General features: G+C 56.9%; 1 protein-coding gene across 1 annotated transcript in view; it reads left to right on the top strand.

Annotated features, from left to right (window-relative positions):
* The window catches only part of ICE1 (interactor of little elongation complex ELL subunit 1), a 61,216-nt gene extending 56,659 nt beyond the window's left edge, over nt 1-4,557 (top strand). The window contains exons 18-19 of the mRNA XM_008251200.4: nt 1,741-1,839; nt 3,563-4,557. Coding sequence (XP_008249422.4) covers nt 1,741-1,839; nt 3,563-3,744 — 281 coding nt within the window. The 3' untranslated portion in view covers nt 3,745-4,557. The remainder of the gene's footprint in view (nt 1-1,740; nt 1,840-3,562) is intronic.
* The last annotated feature ends 14,380 nt before the right edge of the window (nt 4,558-18,937 follow it).

Raw genomic sequence — 18,937 nt, 5'->3', positions numbered from 1 at the left:
GCCTTGTCAGATCATCTGTCCATCAGCCTTGTCAGATCTTCTGTCCATCGTCCTTGTCAGATCATCTGTCCATCGTCCTTGTCAGATCTTCTGTCCATCAGCCTTGTCAGATCTTCTGTCCATCACCCTTGTCAGATCCTCTGTCCATCGTCCTTGTCAGATCCTCTGTCCATTATCCTTTTCAGATCTTACAAGTGGTCATGACCTGAGGTTTCTCCTCTCTGAAGTTGATTCCTTTTCATTCTCATCAGAAGGCTGCCAGAGGGTCATCCAGATACTTAGAAAGTCACCGTGGATCAGGAATTACCATACATTCTTCAATCAGTAATCATTTACTAATGCCTACTGCGTTTCACAGCGTTCAGGATGTGTGAGCACCGGGCTGGTCTCCAAGGGGGGCAGTAGTGAAGGCCACTAAAGGCCTGCTGCACGCCCTGCCGGCACCCACGAGAGCCCAGTACAGATCCCAGCTACACTGCCTCCTCTGCAGCTCCCTGTTGATGTGCCTGGGAACCAGCCAGGCTGGCCCAAGTGCTTAGGACCCTGCACCCGTGTGGGAGACCTGGATGGGGTCCAAGGCTACTGACTTTGGCGTGATCCAGCCTTGGCCATTGTGGCCATTTGGGGAGTGAACCAGTGGATGGAAGATACCTCTCTCTGTCTCTGTCTCTCTTTCTCCCCCCCACCACTTCCCTTCTCCCCTCCCCAACCCACCCCACCCCTGTCTCTATCGCTATCTCTGTATCTCCTTGTGTAACTCTTTTGAATAAGTAAATCTTTAGAAAAAAAAGAAATTACTTAGGTACTCAGTCCCTCAGTTTCTCCATGCTCGACGTCGAGTCGCGGCTCATGAACGAGATTCCCGTTTATCCAGGAGCATGTTCGTGGTGCCGAGAGAGAGCCGAAGCACAGAGAACAATGTAGCATTGTCAGGAAGGCACATCTAGAGTGTCTTCTGGAATGTCGTCGTCTTTAAGGAACGCGTCAGACTTGAAGACTGCTTTGAGGGAGGGAGTGGGATCCCACGTAGGAGCAGGCTCGCACCCACAGGGGTCCTTTGGAGTAGAGGAAGGGTGCAGCTGCATGAACCAGAGGAGGGACGCCCTGGTTGCTGTCGCCTTTCTTAGGTGGAATTGCCTTCTTTGGTTGCCCGTGCCTTGGCAGTGAGGAATGAGGCCTGTCCAGAGAGGTGCCACGCCGTGGCCCCTGCTCAGGGTATGGTGGCTTGCTGTGCTGTTGCTTGTGCATCAGTCCACGTGGGAGCGTTGGGAAGGAGCACAGAGCTCAGCGTTGCTGTCCAGGGAAGCTGTGGCTGCGCTTGACAACTGCCTGGCTGTCATCACAGCTGTCCCAGGCGTTAGACCCAAGCCCTGCATTTGGCAGCACGACCATCTCAGATCTGAAGTGTTAGCCTAGTGGAGCAGATTCCATTTGTCCTGCTGGAATCTTTCTCAGTTCCACTCATGATGATGTGACTTCACTGGGGAAACAGCACAGCGTGTGTTGTGTGGGTGTGGTGAGTTCTCAGGAAGTCAGGGATGGAGGGGCCGCTGGCCACGCCTCCTCTTGTACAAATGGTGCTTTGCTAAGTCTGGATGCCTTACCATTTAACCCGTTTCCACTTACATCCATTTTAATTTAAGTTCAGAACTTTTAGGCTTACGATACATAATGTTATAAGAAAAAAATTAACATGGAACCAAATGCTGTTTTCATTTTGTTCTGCTTTGTTTCTCCTAGGGCGTTTGGGCCAGTTGGGTTTGAAGGAAGGATTCCCATCTGCTGTGAAAAATATTAGTTCCGTTATCGGGATGTTCATACAGCATGCTCAGGATGAAGGTAAAACTGAGTTTATTAAAATTGCTTGTAAATCCTTTGCATTTCGCTTCTTAAACTTTTTCTTTTGAGTCCTGACTGTGCCACGCCCTGAGCTTCCCCTGCTCCTCGTAGACAGCGATGTGAGCCGCGTCTTCCACAGCATCTGAGCGTGTGCGTGAGTGTCGCGTCCTTGCTTGTGTATTTGGGGCCCAGTTCACGCTGTGGGCCGGTGCTTCTCCAAGGCAGAGGGTGCCCCCCTGTCTCCCTGGTGCAGACATTCAGTCTCAGAAACAGCTGGGCCCCTGGGTGGAGTTGTGGCGCGAGGACCGAGTGGGGTTGCCCGTGTGAAGCGGCCTGGGTGTTCCCGAGCCGGAGCTTCAGGGGGAGAGCTGGAAACCTGCGTGCCGGTCCTCGCGGCAGATCCCCGTTCTCACGTGCTGCAGAGCACGCAGTTTTTGTCTTGCTCTTCTGTGGAAGAGCTTAACTCAGAGAACCCTTTGAAGTAATGAACCTGGCTTCTGTTTTGACTTACACAATCAGAGAATGTGTGGTGACACAGGCTCTTATCAGACATGCACGAAGTGACAGCTTAAGTGCTGTGTGGCACTGCGGATGATCTTCCTGTGATGGGTTCCTTGTCTTCGCCTTTCCCTGGGAGGCTTGCAAGGCTGAGCCGAAGGGGGCAGCTTTTGACGTGAGGAGAGCTGCCGCGCGCTGCAGGCTGAGAGCCGCACGGCGGGGTGTGCAGGGAGGGGTGCGGGGGCGCCGCACGCGGGGCCTGCTCTGTGCTGCTGTCTGTCTGCGGTTAAAGGGGAAGTCATGGGTAAAGCTGCTGTTTGTTGGATGTGTGGGTTTTGGTGGTGGTGGGCGGTTTCTTGGGTTTTGTCTTCCTTTTTTTTTACTTCTTTAGATACAAGCTGAGCATCCCTAGCTCAAAACCCGGAACTCCGAGCGCCACAGCTCTGGTGGCTCGGCGCACACCACTCTGTCATGCAGAAAGTTCTGTGAATAGGGTGCAGCCTTACCTTCAGCTTGAGATAGGATACGGCGACGTGAATCACGACTGACTCTCCTGTTTAGACTTGGGTCTTGTCCCTGCGCGTCGCACTGTGCATACACAGTATTCCAGATTCCAGCCAGGGCTGCTCGGAGTGGTGCTGCTGTGCCCTGCTGAGCCGCTGCCGCTCCGAGAACGGGAGTCTGTAGTTCGGAAACGGCTCCAGCTGAGGGCCTCACCTGTGCACCCCGTCCCTCCACAGTGCACCGCTGTGTCCTCCTGGGCCTGTGACCCGGCTGTGCGAGTGTGCGAGGGGACAGGCGATTGTCCTTTCCTGACCTTTTCATTCTTCAGTGTGTGTATAAACCCCACAGGATAGCAGTAGAGTCACCTGGTTAACAGATGCTTTGGGATCCGCCCCTTCCTAAAACCTGTGTCTCGGGAGCTTGCTTCTTCAAGAACTGCCCAGGAAAGCTCGGTGTGGGCGTGGGGTCCCGAGCCAGGTGGGCCCTCCCTGAGCCTCAGACCCACGTCCTCAGCCCACAGCCGGCACGGGAACAGCAGTGAGCCGCCGCAGGCCTTGTCTCCTCTTCTTTCGCACACCAGCCTGAAGTGGGCTTTTTTGTTGCGGGATTTTTCTTTAAAATTTAATTTTCCCTGTATTTGAATTGTGTTTGATAGATTATAACATTAAAACTTTAAGTAAATATTTTCCTGTCTGCTGACCGACGTGAAAATTCTTTTCAGATATACCGTGGGGTGTACAGTTAGCAGCTGTCTACGCACTTTGTGACCTGAGTCCCAGCAATCCGGCGGAAATAGCCAAGATCCTGGACGCCTGGCGGAGAGAGGCTTCCAGCAGCATCCCGTCTGCGGTCGCCAGCTACCTGGAGGAGGTCAGCTCCCTGAGCGCAGAGGGGCTCGGCTGAGCGCGGCGTGGCTGCGGTGAGAAGTGCCTTGACTCGGAGCAGACGTCCACGCTCTCGGAAAGCACACCGAGGAGCAGAGAACAAAGACGGGAATCGGAATCGGTAGCACGGCAGGAGGCGCTCTGCCCGCTCGCCAGGAGACAGGAGACACAAGCGGTTGCCCCGTTTCTCCCTAAATGCATTTCCTGTACGGCTGTTGTGATCCTGTGATGTATGGGTTGTGTTGTGTCTTGGTCAAACGAAAACTTGAACTTCGCCCTTTTTTTGCTGCAGAAAGTGTCCTTTTAGTGGCTTTTTTAAATTGAGTGCTGTTTTATAATGAACTTAACAGTAAAACATGATTTGGTTCCTGAGCTATTTTTGGACTTTGTGTGCAGATGAGTAACTAGGACAAAGGTAATCGGCTCACGAAACATCCAGGAGTCTTCCGCTGTCTCACTGGAAACGGGTGGCAGCCACGTCTCCCGAGGTGTCGTATCCGCCAGAGCAGAGCGCGGCGTCCTGCGGGCCCTCTGCTGCGCTGCCTTCTGTCTCCCAGGCCCCTCCGGACATGTAGCCGTCAGGCAGCGGAGCCCGGGGCGCATGCTCCCGGAGGGAGGGCTTCGTGCCAGCAGCGGGCGCGGGGCGCGTGCCGTGTACATAGGGACAGTGCTATGTATGATGTGTCTCACATTGGATGATGTTCCACTTTGGGAATTTTAGTATTTGTATATAGAAACTGGGTTTAATAACTCACCGTGATTCTGATTTGTCTTATATTCATCATTTCTTAAAACTCTTGTATGTGTTTTTTATAATAAAAAATAAAAGTAAGCCACGCACATTCCTGTTGATTGCTGAGGTGTGAGCTCTGCCGTCGGCACAGACGGAGGAGTGGCACTTCCTGCGGTGGCGGCTCTGCCGCGACATGGGAGCCACCCAGAGCCGGCGCCCAGCCAGCTCCGAGCGCTCAGAGCTGCCCTTTGGGGTAGCAGGTACCGGATGACAGCGTTTTCTTTAATTGCAGTAACTGACTTAGAGGCGACTGCACCGCCCCTTCAGCTCTCCCGGCGTAGTCACTCTGCCCGCGTGTTCTCCCCCCAGGCGCCTTGCCGGGAACAGGTGGTCAGCAAGGCAGGGGAGAGCCGGAACAGGAGGCACCCCATGGGCGTGGTGGCCGCAAGCCTGGTGGATGAGGCGGAGCAGGCGTGGAGCATTGCAGGGCCGGCTCCAGCTGTGTGGTCGCTGGCAGAGGGCAGTCCCGGGGCAGGCACTGTCGTGGGAGCCTCGTGGCCGGAACACTGGGCCCATCCCCCGGAGGTTGGGTTGGACAGCACACTGCTGACCACTGTCCAGACATGGGGGGAGGGGCGTCCGTGCTCTGGACACAGGAGATGGCAGTTCCCTGGGCTGTTCCCCGAGAAAAGGATGGAGGGAGAGACTGGGGAGGCTGCAGCGGCGGTGGAGACCAGCAGAGGGGGGTGCATGGAGCCACCTGGGAGGTGGGAGGTGGTGCTGCCCTGTGGCCTGAGCGAGAGCAAGAGGACTCGGGGACCCACACACGGTGTGCTGGGAGCAACCCCAGACCCCGTGCCTCCCATTCGGGACTAGGGAACAGGGAACATTCAAGAGCCAGAGGACTCGGGGACCCGCGCACGGTGTGCTGGGAGCAACCCCAGACCCCGTGCCTCCCACTCGGGGCTAGGGAACGGGGAGACATTCAAGAGCCAGAGGACTCGGGGACCCGCGCACGGTGTGCTGGGAGCAACCACAGACCCCATGCCTCCCACTCGGGGCTAGGGAACAGGGAGACATTCAAGAGCCAGAGGACTCGGGGACCCGCGCACGGTGTGCTGGGAGCAACCACAGACCTCGTGCCTCCCACTCGGGGCTAGGGAACGGGAGACATTCAAGAGCGAGGTGTCAGAAAACTACACGGGAAACTCAAGATGGGGCAGAGGCCAGGAGCTGACAGTGCACGGAGGCTGTGTGCAAGGCCGGCGTTTGACAGGCGGCTAAGACGCCGCGGGGACTCGGCACCCCATCTCAGAGTGCCTGGGTTCGCGTCCCACCCCTGCCCTGGTTCTGTGCGCCTGGGAGGCAGCAGGTGAGGCTCCCACCCGGGAGACCAGGCTGAGTTCCTGCTGTGGCTTCTGCCGGGCCCAGTTCTGCTCCCTGGGCGTTATTCGGGGGCCTGAAACCGCGGATGAGATAACCTGTTTGTTTCTCTGCATTTCAAATAAGTGAATGTACATCATTAAAAAAAAAAAAAAGTGTGTGGAGAGAAAAATAACTCCCAGCCCCTCTTGGCTGCTGTGGGAGTGCGAGGAGCAGACAGCCCGCGGCGCGGGGGGCTGAGCAGCGGGAACCTGAGTCAGGTGCAGGGGGCTCTGTGTGATGAGGGGCTGGCTTGGAGTTGGGTCAGGATGAGGGCCTGGGGACGAGAAGAGCAGGGACCGTCTGCTGGCAGAGTGGGCCTGCCCAGAAAGGGGTCAGGTGCATCTGTACGGAGGGGGGACCATGCCCTGACGTTCCCTGCGCTCAGCGGGTGTTGGGTTTGCTCGTCTGCACCGCTCCACGTTGGGTCCCACAGGGAGCAGTCCTGAAGCGGCCTGTGGTGCTGTCGCCTCCACCTTCGAGCTTCTGTTAGTTTCTGGAAGCCAAGCAGGATACTGTCGCAGGTTCTTCTCACTGGAGCAAAATGCTGCGTATGGGAGAAAACGAACGAACCCTTGAACCTGGAGTTGGGTGGGGCTTGAGTCTGCGCAGCCGCGCTGGTGCCGGGTCCCGGGAGCCTGGTGGGCAGTGAGGGAGCCTGGTGGGCAGTGAGGGAGCCCTAGGGAGGGGCCGGGCAGGCGGTGCAGTGCAATGCAGCGGCGGTTCTCTGGCTGTGCCTGCTCGGGGGTGATGCGGAGGAGGTGTGATGGCGGGGTGGGGCGCTTCTGACACCGGATCCCTCTCGCCCTCAGTATGCACCTGCTGAGCGAAGTCAGCCTGTAGGCGATAGTGAGGGTGCTCTGTGAACGTTGTGTCCTGTGGCCGGCAGAGGGCACTGCAGGCTCGCCCAGAGCGGGCAGCGGCAGGGCCGTCGCCCGGGGCCGCCTGCTGGCCTGCAGGCACCGCCCATCGCACTCAGCTTGGTTGCTGGGCTCCATTCTAGGAAGCGGTGAGGGTGGGAGGGGAGCCGAGCGTGAGGCTGGTGCTTTTGGAGAGCGTTTCCGAGAGGAATAAACCGCAGCAAGTGGCTTACCTGTTCCCGGCAAACTCCGGGGCATCTGAAATGTTCCTAAATCAATGCTTTGACCAAAAAAAAAAAAAAAAAAAGGGACAGGGTGAGGGGTCCAGGTGGGAACTGGCGGTGCGGTGGCAGAGTGACCGTGGGCAGGTCACGCTAAGCAGCAAAGCCCTTAGCTCGGCCGGCTGCCCACATGAACGTCCCGCGTTGCCAGACAACAGCCATGCCTTGAAGACTTCGCCCTGTGAGTGGGGCTCAGAGCCGTGAACCTCACTAACCCGTTTCCTCCGATGCGGCCGACGCGTCGATGGGGAATGGTCAGGAACTTGCGGGAGGGCGCTGGGAAAGTCAGCCGTGGGCTCCCCTGTTCCGTTGACCTGGCGCTCTGCGGGCCGCCGACGGGACGGTCCTCTTCCTGCCCCTTCTGCTTCTGCAGAATCCCGCGTCTCCATCTTAACACACGGGGTTGTGTGGCTTCGCGAGCAGCCCTGCGCAGTTCGTGAGCACAGACAAGTGCCGGTAACAGACAAGACTCACGAGTGAAGGGCTGTTGGGGGGTGCGGTGCCTTTGTTGGATGCCGGACTCTGTGCTGTGGGATCTCGGGCAGGCTGGGCCCCAGCCACCCCCGCTGTGCAGCACCTCCGGGGATGCTGGTGTCTGGGAATCAGAAGTCCACAAAGCACGAATGGAGGACTGCCAGTGTGTGTCCGGCTATGGGCGGGACAGGGGAGGCACCCACACGCATCTCCCAGGTGAGTCGCCACCCCAGGCCTACGCGAGGGAGTGGAGCGGGAATGTGCACCACCTGTGGGGCCCGATCCCCCCAGAGCACCAGGAGCGTGGACAAGGCAACGGACATTCTCATTCAAGGACGGTCATTGTAAACCTGGCCCACAGACGAAGCTGCCGGGAGTGTGGCTCCCTACTCATTCCTGCCAAATTTCTTAACAGATGAGAAACGGAAGGAAACAGCGCTCTGATGAGAATTTCCAGAACCAGCAAACTGCCCGTGGCCAGACGCACAGAGCTTGTGCCTGTGTTGTTTATCACGCTGAGAATACATGAAGCCTGTTCAACATTTTTCAAAAGATTTATGTATTTGAAAGGTGGAGTTTCAGAGAGGGAGAGTGAGAGGCAGAGAGAGAGGTCTTCCATCCATTGGTTCACTCCCCAGATGGCCACAATGGCCAGGGCTGGGCCAGCCTGAATTCAGAAGCCAAGAACTTCATCCGGGTCTCTCAGGTGGGTACAACTGCCCAAGCACTTGGGCCACCCTCTGCTGTTTTTCCAGGGGCACTAGCATGGAGCTGGAGCGGAAGCGGAGCAGCCGGGACTTGAACCAGTGCCTATACGGGATGCCGGCACTGCAGGCAGCAGCTTAACCTGCTGCGCCACAGCACTGACCTCAGTGTGCTTAACATTTGGGAAGAAATACGAGAATATGAAAGTGTGACACAGAAATCAGAGATTGTGAGAAGGTGCCAGACTAACGGAATAGATCTAAAGACAGAAAGAGGTGCATACACGGGTATACAGCCAGCCAAGGGAGAAGATCAGAGCAGACTAGCTGCAAACGGTGAGAGAATTTGTATAAGATCGCGCAAAGCTCAGAGAATCAAATGGCAGAAAATGGGAGGTAGGAGATAAGGGAATGAAGAAAATCCCACAAAACCGCTGCTCTTGCTAACTCAAGATGTATAAGCCACCAAATCAATCTCCATAAATAAATCAGAGCTGAGATTAAAAAAACTAAAGTGAAGTAAACTCTAGAAAAGACGGTAGCCTCTGCTGAGCAAGGAGAGGCTCCTAACCTTCTTGGTGTCGATGCAAGAGAAAAAATGTCTGCAGAGATGGGGATGAGGAGCAAGCAGCAGGATTCTGAGAACTTTACACAGCAAGTTAGCCGCTGCCTGTGATCCAGCAGCCCATACGGCCCCGTGTGATCCAGCAGCCCATACGGCCCCGTGTGATCCAGCAGCCCATACGGCCCCGTGTGACCCAGCAGCCCATACGGCCCCGTGTGACCCAGCAGCCCATACGGCACCGTGTGATCCAGCAGCCCATACGGCCCCGTGTGACCCAGCAGCCCATACGGCACCGTGTGATCCAGCAGCCCATACGGCACCGTGTGATCCAGCAGCCCATACGGCACCGTGTGATCCAGCAGCCCATACGGCACCGGCCCACGTCCCGGCTGCTCCACCTCCGATCCAGCTCCTGCTGATGGCCTGGAAAAGCAACAGAAGGTGGCCCAAGTGCCATCCCTTCTACCCACATGAAAGACCAAGATGAAACACCTGGCTTCAGTTGCAACCATTTAGGGGGTGACCAATGGACGGAAGACCTCTGTCTCTCCTTCCCTCTCTAAGTCTTTCAAAGAGAGAGAGAGAGAGAGAGAGAGAGAAAGGAAGGGAGGGAGAAGGCTTATCACCCCGAGTCACTCCTGACTCAGCTGCCGAGGGCTGGCACGAGCAAGGGTGCTGAGAATCCTCCTCCCCCAACACTCTGCAGCGCTCAGCTGCCCGTGGCTGTGTGCGGGGCAGGAGAGTGCAGGAGCCCTCTGAGGTTCCCCCCAGAGATCTCTGTAGATGCCCCAAAGCCCAGGGTGTGACTGGAGGGCAAGCAGAAATCCCAGCTCTTACAGAGCTCCCTCGTGGTTTGGAAAACGGGTGATTTGGGTGGACTGAAGACGTTTTGAGAATCTTGCTAGTGCTCAGACCCCAAGCACTGTAGAAGAGAATTCCTGAGCCCACTTAGGCTAATAGTGCATGAATCAAAGCTAAACTCCCCCAGAGCTCAAACCCAGCCTGTCTACAGGACAGTCTACCCAGTCATGCCAGGACAGCGGCCCATGCAGGAAGGGGCGTGCCCCCTCTAGAGGGGAACAGGTGCACCTCAGTGTCTGTTACTGTTCTGATGTCTCACAGGAAGGAGGGAAAATGCCAGTAGACGTGGACCCACAGACGGCTCAGATATTGTAATTATTTGCCAGGACTAGAAATAAACTAAGCGATCTATTGGAAAAAGAATGGAGTACTTATGGAATGGTGAATTTCAGTAGAGAAAAACTATAAAGGTGAATTATGTAGAAATTCTAGAAATGAGAAATACACTATTAGGAATAAATATTTTATTGACTTTAATAGAGTGACTCAGGAGAGGAAACAATCAATGAACCGGAGGAGAGGCTAACAGAAATTTCGCATTTGAATTGAAATACAAAAAGAAAAAAAAACCTAATGAAACTAAACAAAAACAAAAAAGAGGAGACTGTCTTAATTTGCGGGACAATATCAAATAGTCCAGTATATGTGTAATGGGGATGCAAGAAAGAGAAAAGAAAAAAAGAAAGCATCAGTGTTTAATGACAGTTTTGCTGAGAAAGGTCTAAAGTTGACGCGAGGCATCAACCCACAGGTTCAGACCTCTCAGAAGGCGTGAGTCAGGGAAACACAAACTGCCGACGAGCCGCGTGATAGCTGACTGCTTAGAACCAAACCTGAAGAGCGAACGAGCCGGAACAAACAGAGACATCCCATGCACCGAAGAATGAGTGGAAGTGTAATTATCGACTTCTCAAAGACATATTAGTGGCATGCAGAAGACAATGGAAAGACTTATTTTAAATATTGAGAAGTCATACGAGAGTATCATGTGTGTGTACATGTGTGCACACACACATGTATACACAGTTCACCTAGAATCCCATATCCTGTGAAAGTGCCTTCAGAATGAAGGTCAGCCAATCCCTGAATGGCAGGTGTTGTACAGTTTTATTCCTGAAATGAAAACCTTGCAGGAAGAGAGGCAGACATTGGAAACCAGAAGTCATGGACGGGCGTGGGGAGGAGGGAGCCCGGTGTCAGTAGTGGAGGGAGGCACGGGGCATGGTCGCAGCGCTGCATCTGCTCTGTCTCGGCCGTGTCGAGGTCGAGGTCCTGGGTCCGAGACTGCACCGTGACTTGGCACTGTGGTCACTGAAAGAGACCGAGTAAAGGACATTTGGTGCCTCCGCAGTGCTCAGAATTGCATGTGAATCAACCGTTACTCATTTTAAAAATGAAGCCACAGGGGCTGGCGCCGTGGCTGACTTGGTTAACCCTCCGCCTGAGGCACCGGCATCTCATATGGGCACCGGTTCTAGTCCTTGTTGCCCCTCTTCCAGTCCAGCTCTCTGCTGTGGCCCGAGTACAGTGGAGGATGGCCCAAGCGCTTGGGCCCTGCACCCCATGGGAGACCAGGAGGAAGCACCTGGCTCCTGGCTTCGGATGGGCATAGCTCCGGCCATAGCGGCCATTTGGGGGGTGAACCAACGGAAGGAAGACCTTTCTCTCTGTCTCTGTCTCTCACTGTCTAACTCTATCTGTCAAATAAATAAAAAAAATTATTGAAAAAAAAAATGAAGCCATAATACATGCAGTTTCAAAAGAGAAAAGCCAAGAGAATTTCTCTCCATTTTACCTTTCCTACAAGAAATACTGAAAGAATGTCCTCAGGTCGAAGAAGAATGCCCCAGATTCAGCCCTGACTCTGTGGAAGTCATGAAGAGCCCCCGAAGGGCACACACGTGTGCCGTGGACGTGCGTGTGAGGGTGTGTGCGTGCTTCGTCACGCTCACTCTTATTTTGCCTCTCAAATAAACTTAAAAAAAAAAAAACCTTGATCACTAATACTGTCCATATGTAATCAATTAAATGGTAAAAGATCTTGGAGGCAAACAAGGATTTCATAGGAGATGAAAGACAACCTCATAAAGCAAAAGTTGATAAATTAGACTTTATCAAGATAAAAAATGTTCATCACAAAACATTATCACTAAAATGGACAAGTCACAGACTGTGCGGGTATATTCATAAGCAAAGAATTTGTATCCAGAATAGATTAGCACCCCTAAGACTCAAACAAAAGGAGATGATGCATTTTTGTTTCTGAAGACTTATTAGACAGTCAGAGTTACAGAGAGAGGGAGCGACAGAGAGAGGTCTTCCATCCCCTGGTTCACTCCCCCGATGGCCACAACGGCCAGAGCTGAGGCAGGCCCAACAGGAGTAGGAGCTTCCTCTGGGCCTCCCACGTGAGTGGCAGGGGCCCCACACTGGGCCATCTTCTGCTTTTCCCAGCCACGTCAGCAGGGAGCTGGATCAGAAGTGGGGAAGCCAGGATGTGAGCGGGCGCCCCTGTGGGATGCTGGTGTCGCAGGTGGCGGCTTCACCAGCTACACCACGACGCTGGCCCCAGTCATGCGACTTTGGAAGTGACAAAGGCAGACAGGCAGTTTGCCAGAGGACAGAAACCATGAGTCAGCACACGAATACCTGCTTCCCCTCCTTAGTCACCGAGAAGGGCACAGGGAAATGCGTGAGCCACAGCACCCAGAATGAGCGCGCACCAGTGTGTCCCCAGAGGCCTTTTTAAAGACTTTGATAGTCACGGTTGGGCTGTTAACAGAATGGCTAAGCAATGCTCTGTTCTCACACCTGCATGCACTCACAGTGCAAAGGAGTGGATGGCTGCTACGCGGGGTGTACAGGGAGTCTCGGGAGCCATCAGCTGACAGGGAGGAGCCCACACCAGAGCCCTCGTGACGCGGGAGATGCACACGTGTAGAATCTGCGGAGACCCGCGTGCAGCCGCAGGGGCTGGCTGGGGCGGCGGCGGGCTCGGCTCGGAGAATGGAAGCTCTGAGCACTTGCACGTGTGTGAGTTGTACTGCAGACAAGTGTGCGTCGTTCTGTTACCCCCCGGGGCTGAGGACACGCGTGGGACCTCAGTGGCCCTTGGGGCTGCCTTCACGAGGAAATTCCGGGGGCAAAGAGCTAACCTTGGAAGCTGCCCTAGAACCAGTCCCCGGCTGAGTGCACACCCTGCACGCCCGCCTCCAGGGGTTCTCCTGGCTCCTGGGTTAGGGTTAGGGTTAGGGTTAGGGTTAGGGTTAGGGTTAGGGTTAGGGTTAGGGTTAGGGCAGTGAGCCCAGCGGCCTGACTGCTCTCTGGAGACAGAAACCGTGGTCACCCCAAGGGAGATGTAGAAGGAAGGGAATCCTGCCAGGCTGGCTAACTTGGTGAGTCAGCTTGGCCGGGCTCTGGGGGCCGGTTGTCTGGTCAACGTGGGGCTACAGGGGGCTGGGAGGGTGCAATCAGTCCCCGGCAAGGCACACCCCTCCTCAGGGATGTGGGAGGGCCCGGGCCCATCAGTGGAAGGCCTGCAGAGCAAAGACTGCGCCTTCTCCAAGAAATTCTGCCCCCTCCTCTGCATCACAGAGACCCTGCTTCCAGCCTTGCTCTGTGCAACTCGGACTCAAGGTGGCGACGTTGACCCCTTCCTGAAGTTCCAGACCAGGCTCACAGCCGCCTCCATGGGGCTTCAAACTCTCTCTCTCTCTCTCTCTCTCCCCCCCCCTCCCCCTCTCCCCCTTTCCCCTCTCCCCCTTTCCCTCCCACTCTCCCCCCTCTCTCTCCTCAAGCTATCTGCCACCTATTGATCTATGAACCATCTATCATCTACCTATGTATCTAGCATCTATCCATCCGTCCATCTTATTATCTATCATGTACTCAGCGTGTCATCAATCTGTTTATTGTCTAGCTATCATCTGTCCAGCTATCATGTATCTATCATGTGTCTTTCATCTATGTATCTATCTACCCATCATCTATTTTTAAAGCATTATCTATCTTTTCCCTATCTAACTATCTCTCTCTCTAGTCTACCCACCGCTCTTATATATTTTTTTATTTTTATTTTTTGACAGGCAGAGTGGACAGTGAGAGAGAGAGACAGAGAGAAAGGTCTTCCTTTGCTGTTGGTTCACCCTCCAATGGCCACCGCGGCCGGCGCACTGCGGCCGGTACACCGTGCTGATCTGATGGCAGGAGCCAGGTTCTTCTCCTGGTCTCCCATGGGGTGCAGGGCCCAAGCACTTGGGCCATCCTCTACTGCACTCCCGGGCCACAGCAGAGAGCTGGCCTGGAAGAGGGGCAACTGGGACAGAATCCGGCGCCCCGACTGGGACTAGAACCCGGTGTGCCGGCGCTGCAAGGCGGAGGATTAGCCTAGTGAGCCGCAGCGCCAGCCACTCTCTTGTGTTAGGGCTCTCCTGAGCAGCCATATACACTTCCCTCAATTTGCTGTCAACGCAGGCTTTGAACACCTCTGAAACGCGGCTCCTCTCGATCTCCCAACCCTGTGCTGGGTAGCAGGCTGACCGCCCACCCCACAAGTTCACGGCTGCCAGGCTCCGCGCCCCTGCCTCCGCCTGGGCAGACGCTCTCCCAGCGGATCACCTCCTGTGACTCCTTTTTCCCTCTACTGCCGAAGAATGGTGGGGTTTACCACTCACGGGTGTCCACGCACAGCCTGAGGACGAAGCACGCACACACCCTCACACGCACGTGAGGCATCCTCTGGGAGGCGATGGCAGCCCAGCCGTGCTTCCTCCCGCACCAGCGCAGCGTCTGGCTCCGAGGAGGCAGGTGGCCCAGTGGACAAGGTCATTTACTCGGAAAGAAACGCTCCCGAGGAGATGGATGAGGTGTCTTCCCGCTGGCACATCTGGGGACAAGGGCATTCGCATTTCTGAATCCAGACTGCCTACGAGGGGGTGTTGGGCTGCTCGCCACATCATTCTTCATGATGTACCTGCTCATTATGTCTGGGATGAAAAATCGCGGTCGCCTGCAGAGGTGCTGAGCTCCGATCTCTGCGTCTCGGGCTGGAGGGCTTTTAATCGCGCTTGCGTCGTTCTGTGGAAGGCAGTTCCGGGCTGCTGACTCCTGTGTGAACTCGGCAGCTGGGTGAAGGTCAGGTTCTCACAGTCGTTCTCGGGTTGGTTCCTCAGTTGTGACGGGAACACCACCGGGGAGGCGGGCACGGCCCCTCTCACTTCCTGTGCCCCAGGCTGGACGGAGCCTCTGCCCCTGTGCCCCCCGTCACTGCTGCCTCCAGTGGCTGTGTTGCTCAGAGCACGTGGCCATGCAGAGAGGGCAGAACCAGGTGGACTGTGGGGCCCTGGTTGCAGCTGCTGCCCTTGGTGCATCCAACAGTGGGGGGCAAATGCAGGGAACAGCATTGGAGCAGGGAGGAAAGGCAGGATGGAGAAGGAGGAGGAGGGGGAGGAGGGGGAGGAGGAGAGGAGGAGGAGGAAGGAGGGGGAGGAGGAGAGGAGGAGGGGGAGGAGTTGGAGGAGGAGGGGGAGGAGGAGAGGAGGAGGGGGAGGAGGAGGAGGGGGAGGAGGAGAGGAGGGGGAGGAGGAGGAGGGGGAGGAGGAGGGGGGGAGGAGAGGAGGGGGAGGAGAGGAGGAGGTGGGAGGAGGGGATGGGGAGGAGAGGAGGGGGAGGAGAGGAGGAGGTGGGAGGAGGGGATGGGGAGGAGGGGGAGGAGTAGGAGGGGGAGGAGGGGGGGGAGGAGAGGAGGGGGAGGAGAGGAGGAGGTGGGAGGAGGGGATGGGGAGGAGAGGAGGGGGAGGAGGGGGGAGAGGGGGAGGAGGGGGAGGAGGAGGAGGGGGAGGAGGAGAGGAGGGGGAGGAGAGGAGGAGGTGGGAGGAGGGGATGGGGAGGAGGGGGGAGAGGAGGAGGGGGGGAGGAGGAGGGGGAGGGGGGGAGGAGGAGAGGAGGGGGAGGAGGGGGGAAAGGGGGAGGAAGGGGAGGAGGAGGAGGGGGAGGAGGAGGAGGGGGAGGAGGAGAGGAGGGGGAGGAGGGAGAAAGGGGGAGGAAGGGGAGGAGGAGGAGGGGGAGGAGGAGGAGGGGGAGGAGGAGAGGGGGGAGAGGAGGAGGGTGAGGAGGAAGAGGAAGAGTGGTTCTCCTGGTGGACGCGCTGTGGATCCCGCCTGCGTCGCCCTCTCCCTGCCCTGCAGGTGTTGCTGGCCCCGCCTGCCTCTGCCTCCTCTCCTCTTTCCACAGGCATAGAATGATGGGGCCGGGCGTCCACTCTGACACCCCGCACCCCAAGAGCTGACACCTGGGCAGCCTTCCGCCTCCTCCCAGCCTGAGGTCAGCTTTCTCCACGGATCTACGCTGCATGTATTTCCCCATCCCTGCCACACGAGTGGCCCAGCGGTCGCTCTGGGTTGAGTGGCAGGGCCTGTGCGATGTCATCTCCAGCCTCCTATCGCCTCCCCCTGCCCCCGCCCTGCTGCGGACGCTCCTCGGGGTCAGCTCCCCCTCCCCATGGTGCTCCACGCCCAGGGACTTGGCTCAGGAAGTCCCCACCCCAGCCCTCTGGAAGGGGGACCGGCTGTCACAGCTCAGCCCAAGGCTCACCCTTCTGTTCAGAGCCCGGGAGGGTGGGCCCCACCTGCACTGCCCAGGGCCTGGGCCTGACCCTGTTGTTGGGCATCAGAGCCCTGTGCCTCACGCCCCTGTGGGCTGTCCCTTGGCGCATGGTGCTGAACCACCCATGAGACCAGTGTGGCTCTCTTCCATGAGGATTCGGAATGGACTGAAGGCAGCGCCACTAGCCAGGCCTCCAGGGGGAGCCATGATTTTCTCTCTCAAAGCAAGAGGCCCAAGGAGCAGGGTGAGAGACGTGAGGGGCTTCTGGCTACAGTGCTGCTTGGTCCCTCCAGTAAGCCCTGGATTCCGATCACCTGCGTTCCTGACGTCAGAAAGTTGCTTGTGAAGTCAGAAAGAACCAAACGCAACCAAAGTGATCTCTTTTGCACTCTGCAGTAAAATCAACAGGCTGCGAGGACTCTCAGAGACAACCGTGGCCCCCAAGCCCGCGCGCTGGGCTGGTGGGCGCTGTGGCGGCCGCTGGGATCCGCTGGGATGACCCGGTGGTCCTTGCTCCACGCCACTCGCTTCCCTAGGCCAAGCCTCAGCGCAGGTGAGGGCAGGCAGGGCCCGCGGTGTCCCGGGGAGGGGTTCCCACAGCATCCAGCGATTGTCTCCCGAGACCCCAGGCAGCGGCACTGAACTAAATCCAGCCCAGGTTCCACTGCCGGCACAGCTGGAGGGAGCGGCTGCTGTTTGCTGACGGCTTCCCTCCTGCCAGCCCTGCTCTTGCATCTGTCCCGATCATGTGGCCTCCTCCGTGGGCCCTCGGGAGCAGATCTCTGGGTGTGACACTGGGCAGCCCCCTCCACGGCAGCTCTCCTAGGCCTCCCTGTATCTACCAGCGAAACAAAAATGGCCCCAGAACTGCCCTCTGAGTTATCAGACAGTGGGGCAAATGCACTTGGCCAGACGAGGACGCAGCAAAAGTGCTATTCCCATGAGCCTCTGCGTATTCAGTGAATTTCCCCGCGAGCCCGTGGGATCATCTGAGGCCTCCAGCCCCATCCTGCACTTCCCTGACAGCGCAGCCTGGGGATGGCTGCCAGCTCCACACAGGGACGTCAGGACAGAGCCCCTGTCGGCCGCTCTGTGCACCTGCCGTGAGCCGGTCGGCTGCTCTGTGCACCTGCCGCAGAGCCCGTCCAGCGGGCTTGAATGCTGCCCTGACAGCTTTGTTCTGTTCAAAATCCTGCAGTGGAAGTCAGTGCTTCCTAGATGGGGACGCTGGCCATTGTGGGAAGACAGCAGACTGGAAAACACCAGCAGTCTCTCTGCCAGAGGCCACTTCCGGTTCCTTTGGCGTGGCGAGGTAAACAGGAGGCGTCTTTGGAAAACCATGTCCCAGGTCAGCCCCGGCTCACTGAGACCGGAAGGCGGCAGGGCTCACCCAGGGGGCCCGCTGCTCCTAAAGGGGCCTAGATGAGAAGCCCAGGTAGGCGAGGGCTCTGGCTGCCTGTGTGTTGCTCAGGCCCCCACCCAGAATCCCCAGCGGAGGGACTGCAGAGCGGAGGGGAGGCGTGGGCCTGTGCTCTCGGAGTCCACTGGCCAGGGAGGAGCTCTGCCTTCCAGCAGCGCCTCCTGGCCCCTGTGCGACTTCTCGCGTCAGCCGGCCGTCACACTTACCCAGGGCTGGGATTTTGAAGAGGGGAGACATTCAAACTTTTGGTCAGATGTTTTGTGCCAACTCAGCAGGATAGAAAGAAGGAATCTCTGTGCAGGACGTAGGCAGCTGAGTGCAGTGACCTTGGACAGAGGACAACCCACACACGTGGTATCTCAGCATCGCCGACCCTGGCAGCCAGATGTTTCCACCAGAGCAGAAAGTAGACTGACCTGGGTGTCAGATGTGTGAGCCGGGCTCCGGAGCTCTGCGCGGGGAGAACAGCTTTGTCTGCAAGTCCAGGAGCCGCCGGAGCCCCGAATCCCGTGGGTTCTCAAGGCCAGCCGGGAAACGAGCCCGCACCACGGTGGTTATCTTATCTGCTCCTCTCGTGTCTGCTTTAGCAGACTTCCTGGGTGGTTTCTCCCCCTTGCTCTTCCCAGAGCTGGAGGTGAAGCCATCCGTTCCAACTGTGTGATACGTTTTTAAGCAAATAGTTACGTACAGAGCGAGCTACTGCCGAAATCTAAGGGAGCTCACAGAATCCGAAGGTTTTCATCCCAGGTCGTTGGTACCCGGGAAAAATGGGGTCACCGCATGGTGGGAATGTCATGGGAGCACACTCTGGAAAACGCTAGAACGTTCCCGCAAATGTCTTAGTCCAGGAGCTCCGTTCACCAGGCGAGGCTCAGCTGCGAGTCGTCTTACAAAACGCTGGGAAGGGTGTTTGCCAGATTCACTCCAGCTCCGCACTTCTGCTGCTGCGGCTGTTCCCAATGATTTCTGATGCCTGTGCGCTCGCCTTCAGCCTGGGTGAGGGGTCCAGGGGCAGGAAATGAGTCACACCCAGGCAGGACCCCTTTCTCCTGTAAGGACACTTGTCTGGCCTCATAAGCCCACATCACTTCAAGCTCTCGCTAGCTCTCAGCCCCCATGGAACTCTGCCTCAGCCTCCAAGCCCGGCAGGTGCACGGAATCCATTGTCCGCGTCTCGGGTCCCTGCGTGTGCCCTTGGCCGTGCACTGCCCGTCACCTCCTCTCGCTTTGCTCCGTCTCTCTTCCCCAGGCTTGACGGTCATTTTTCTGATTCCTCTGTCCTGCGAAAT

Source organism: Oryctolagus cuniculus, chromosome 14 (assembly GCF_051225735.1).
Source record: "Oryctolagus cuniculus isolate XC-2025 breed Fujian yellow rabbit chromosome 14, ASM5122573v1, whole genome shotgun sequence".
Lineage (NCBI taxonomy): Eukaryota > Metazoa > Chordata > Mammalia > Lagomorpha > Leporidae > Oryctolagus > Oryctolagus cuniculus.
The sequence above is the reverse complement of the archived record's forward strand: the minus strand, read 5'-3'. Positions and strand labels throughout refer to the sequence as shown.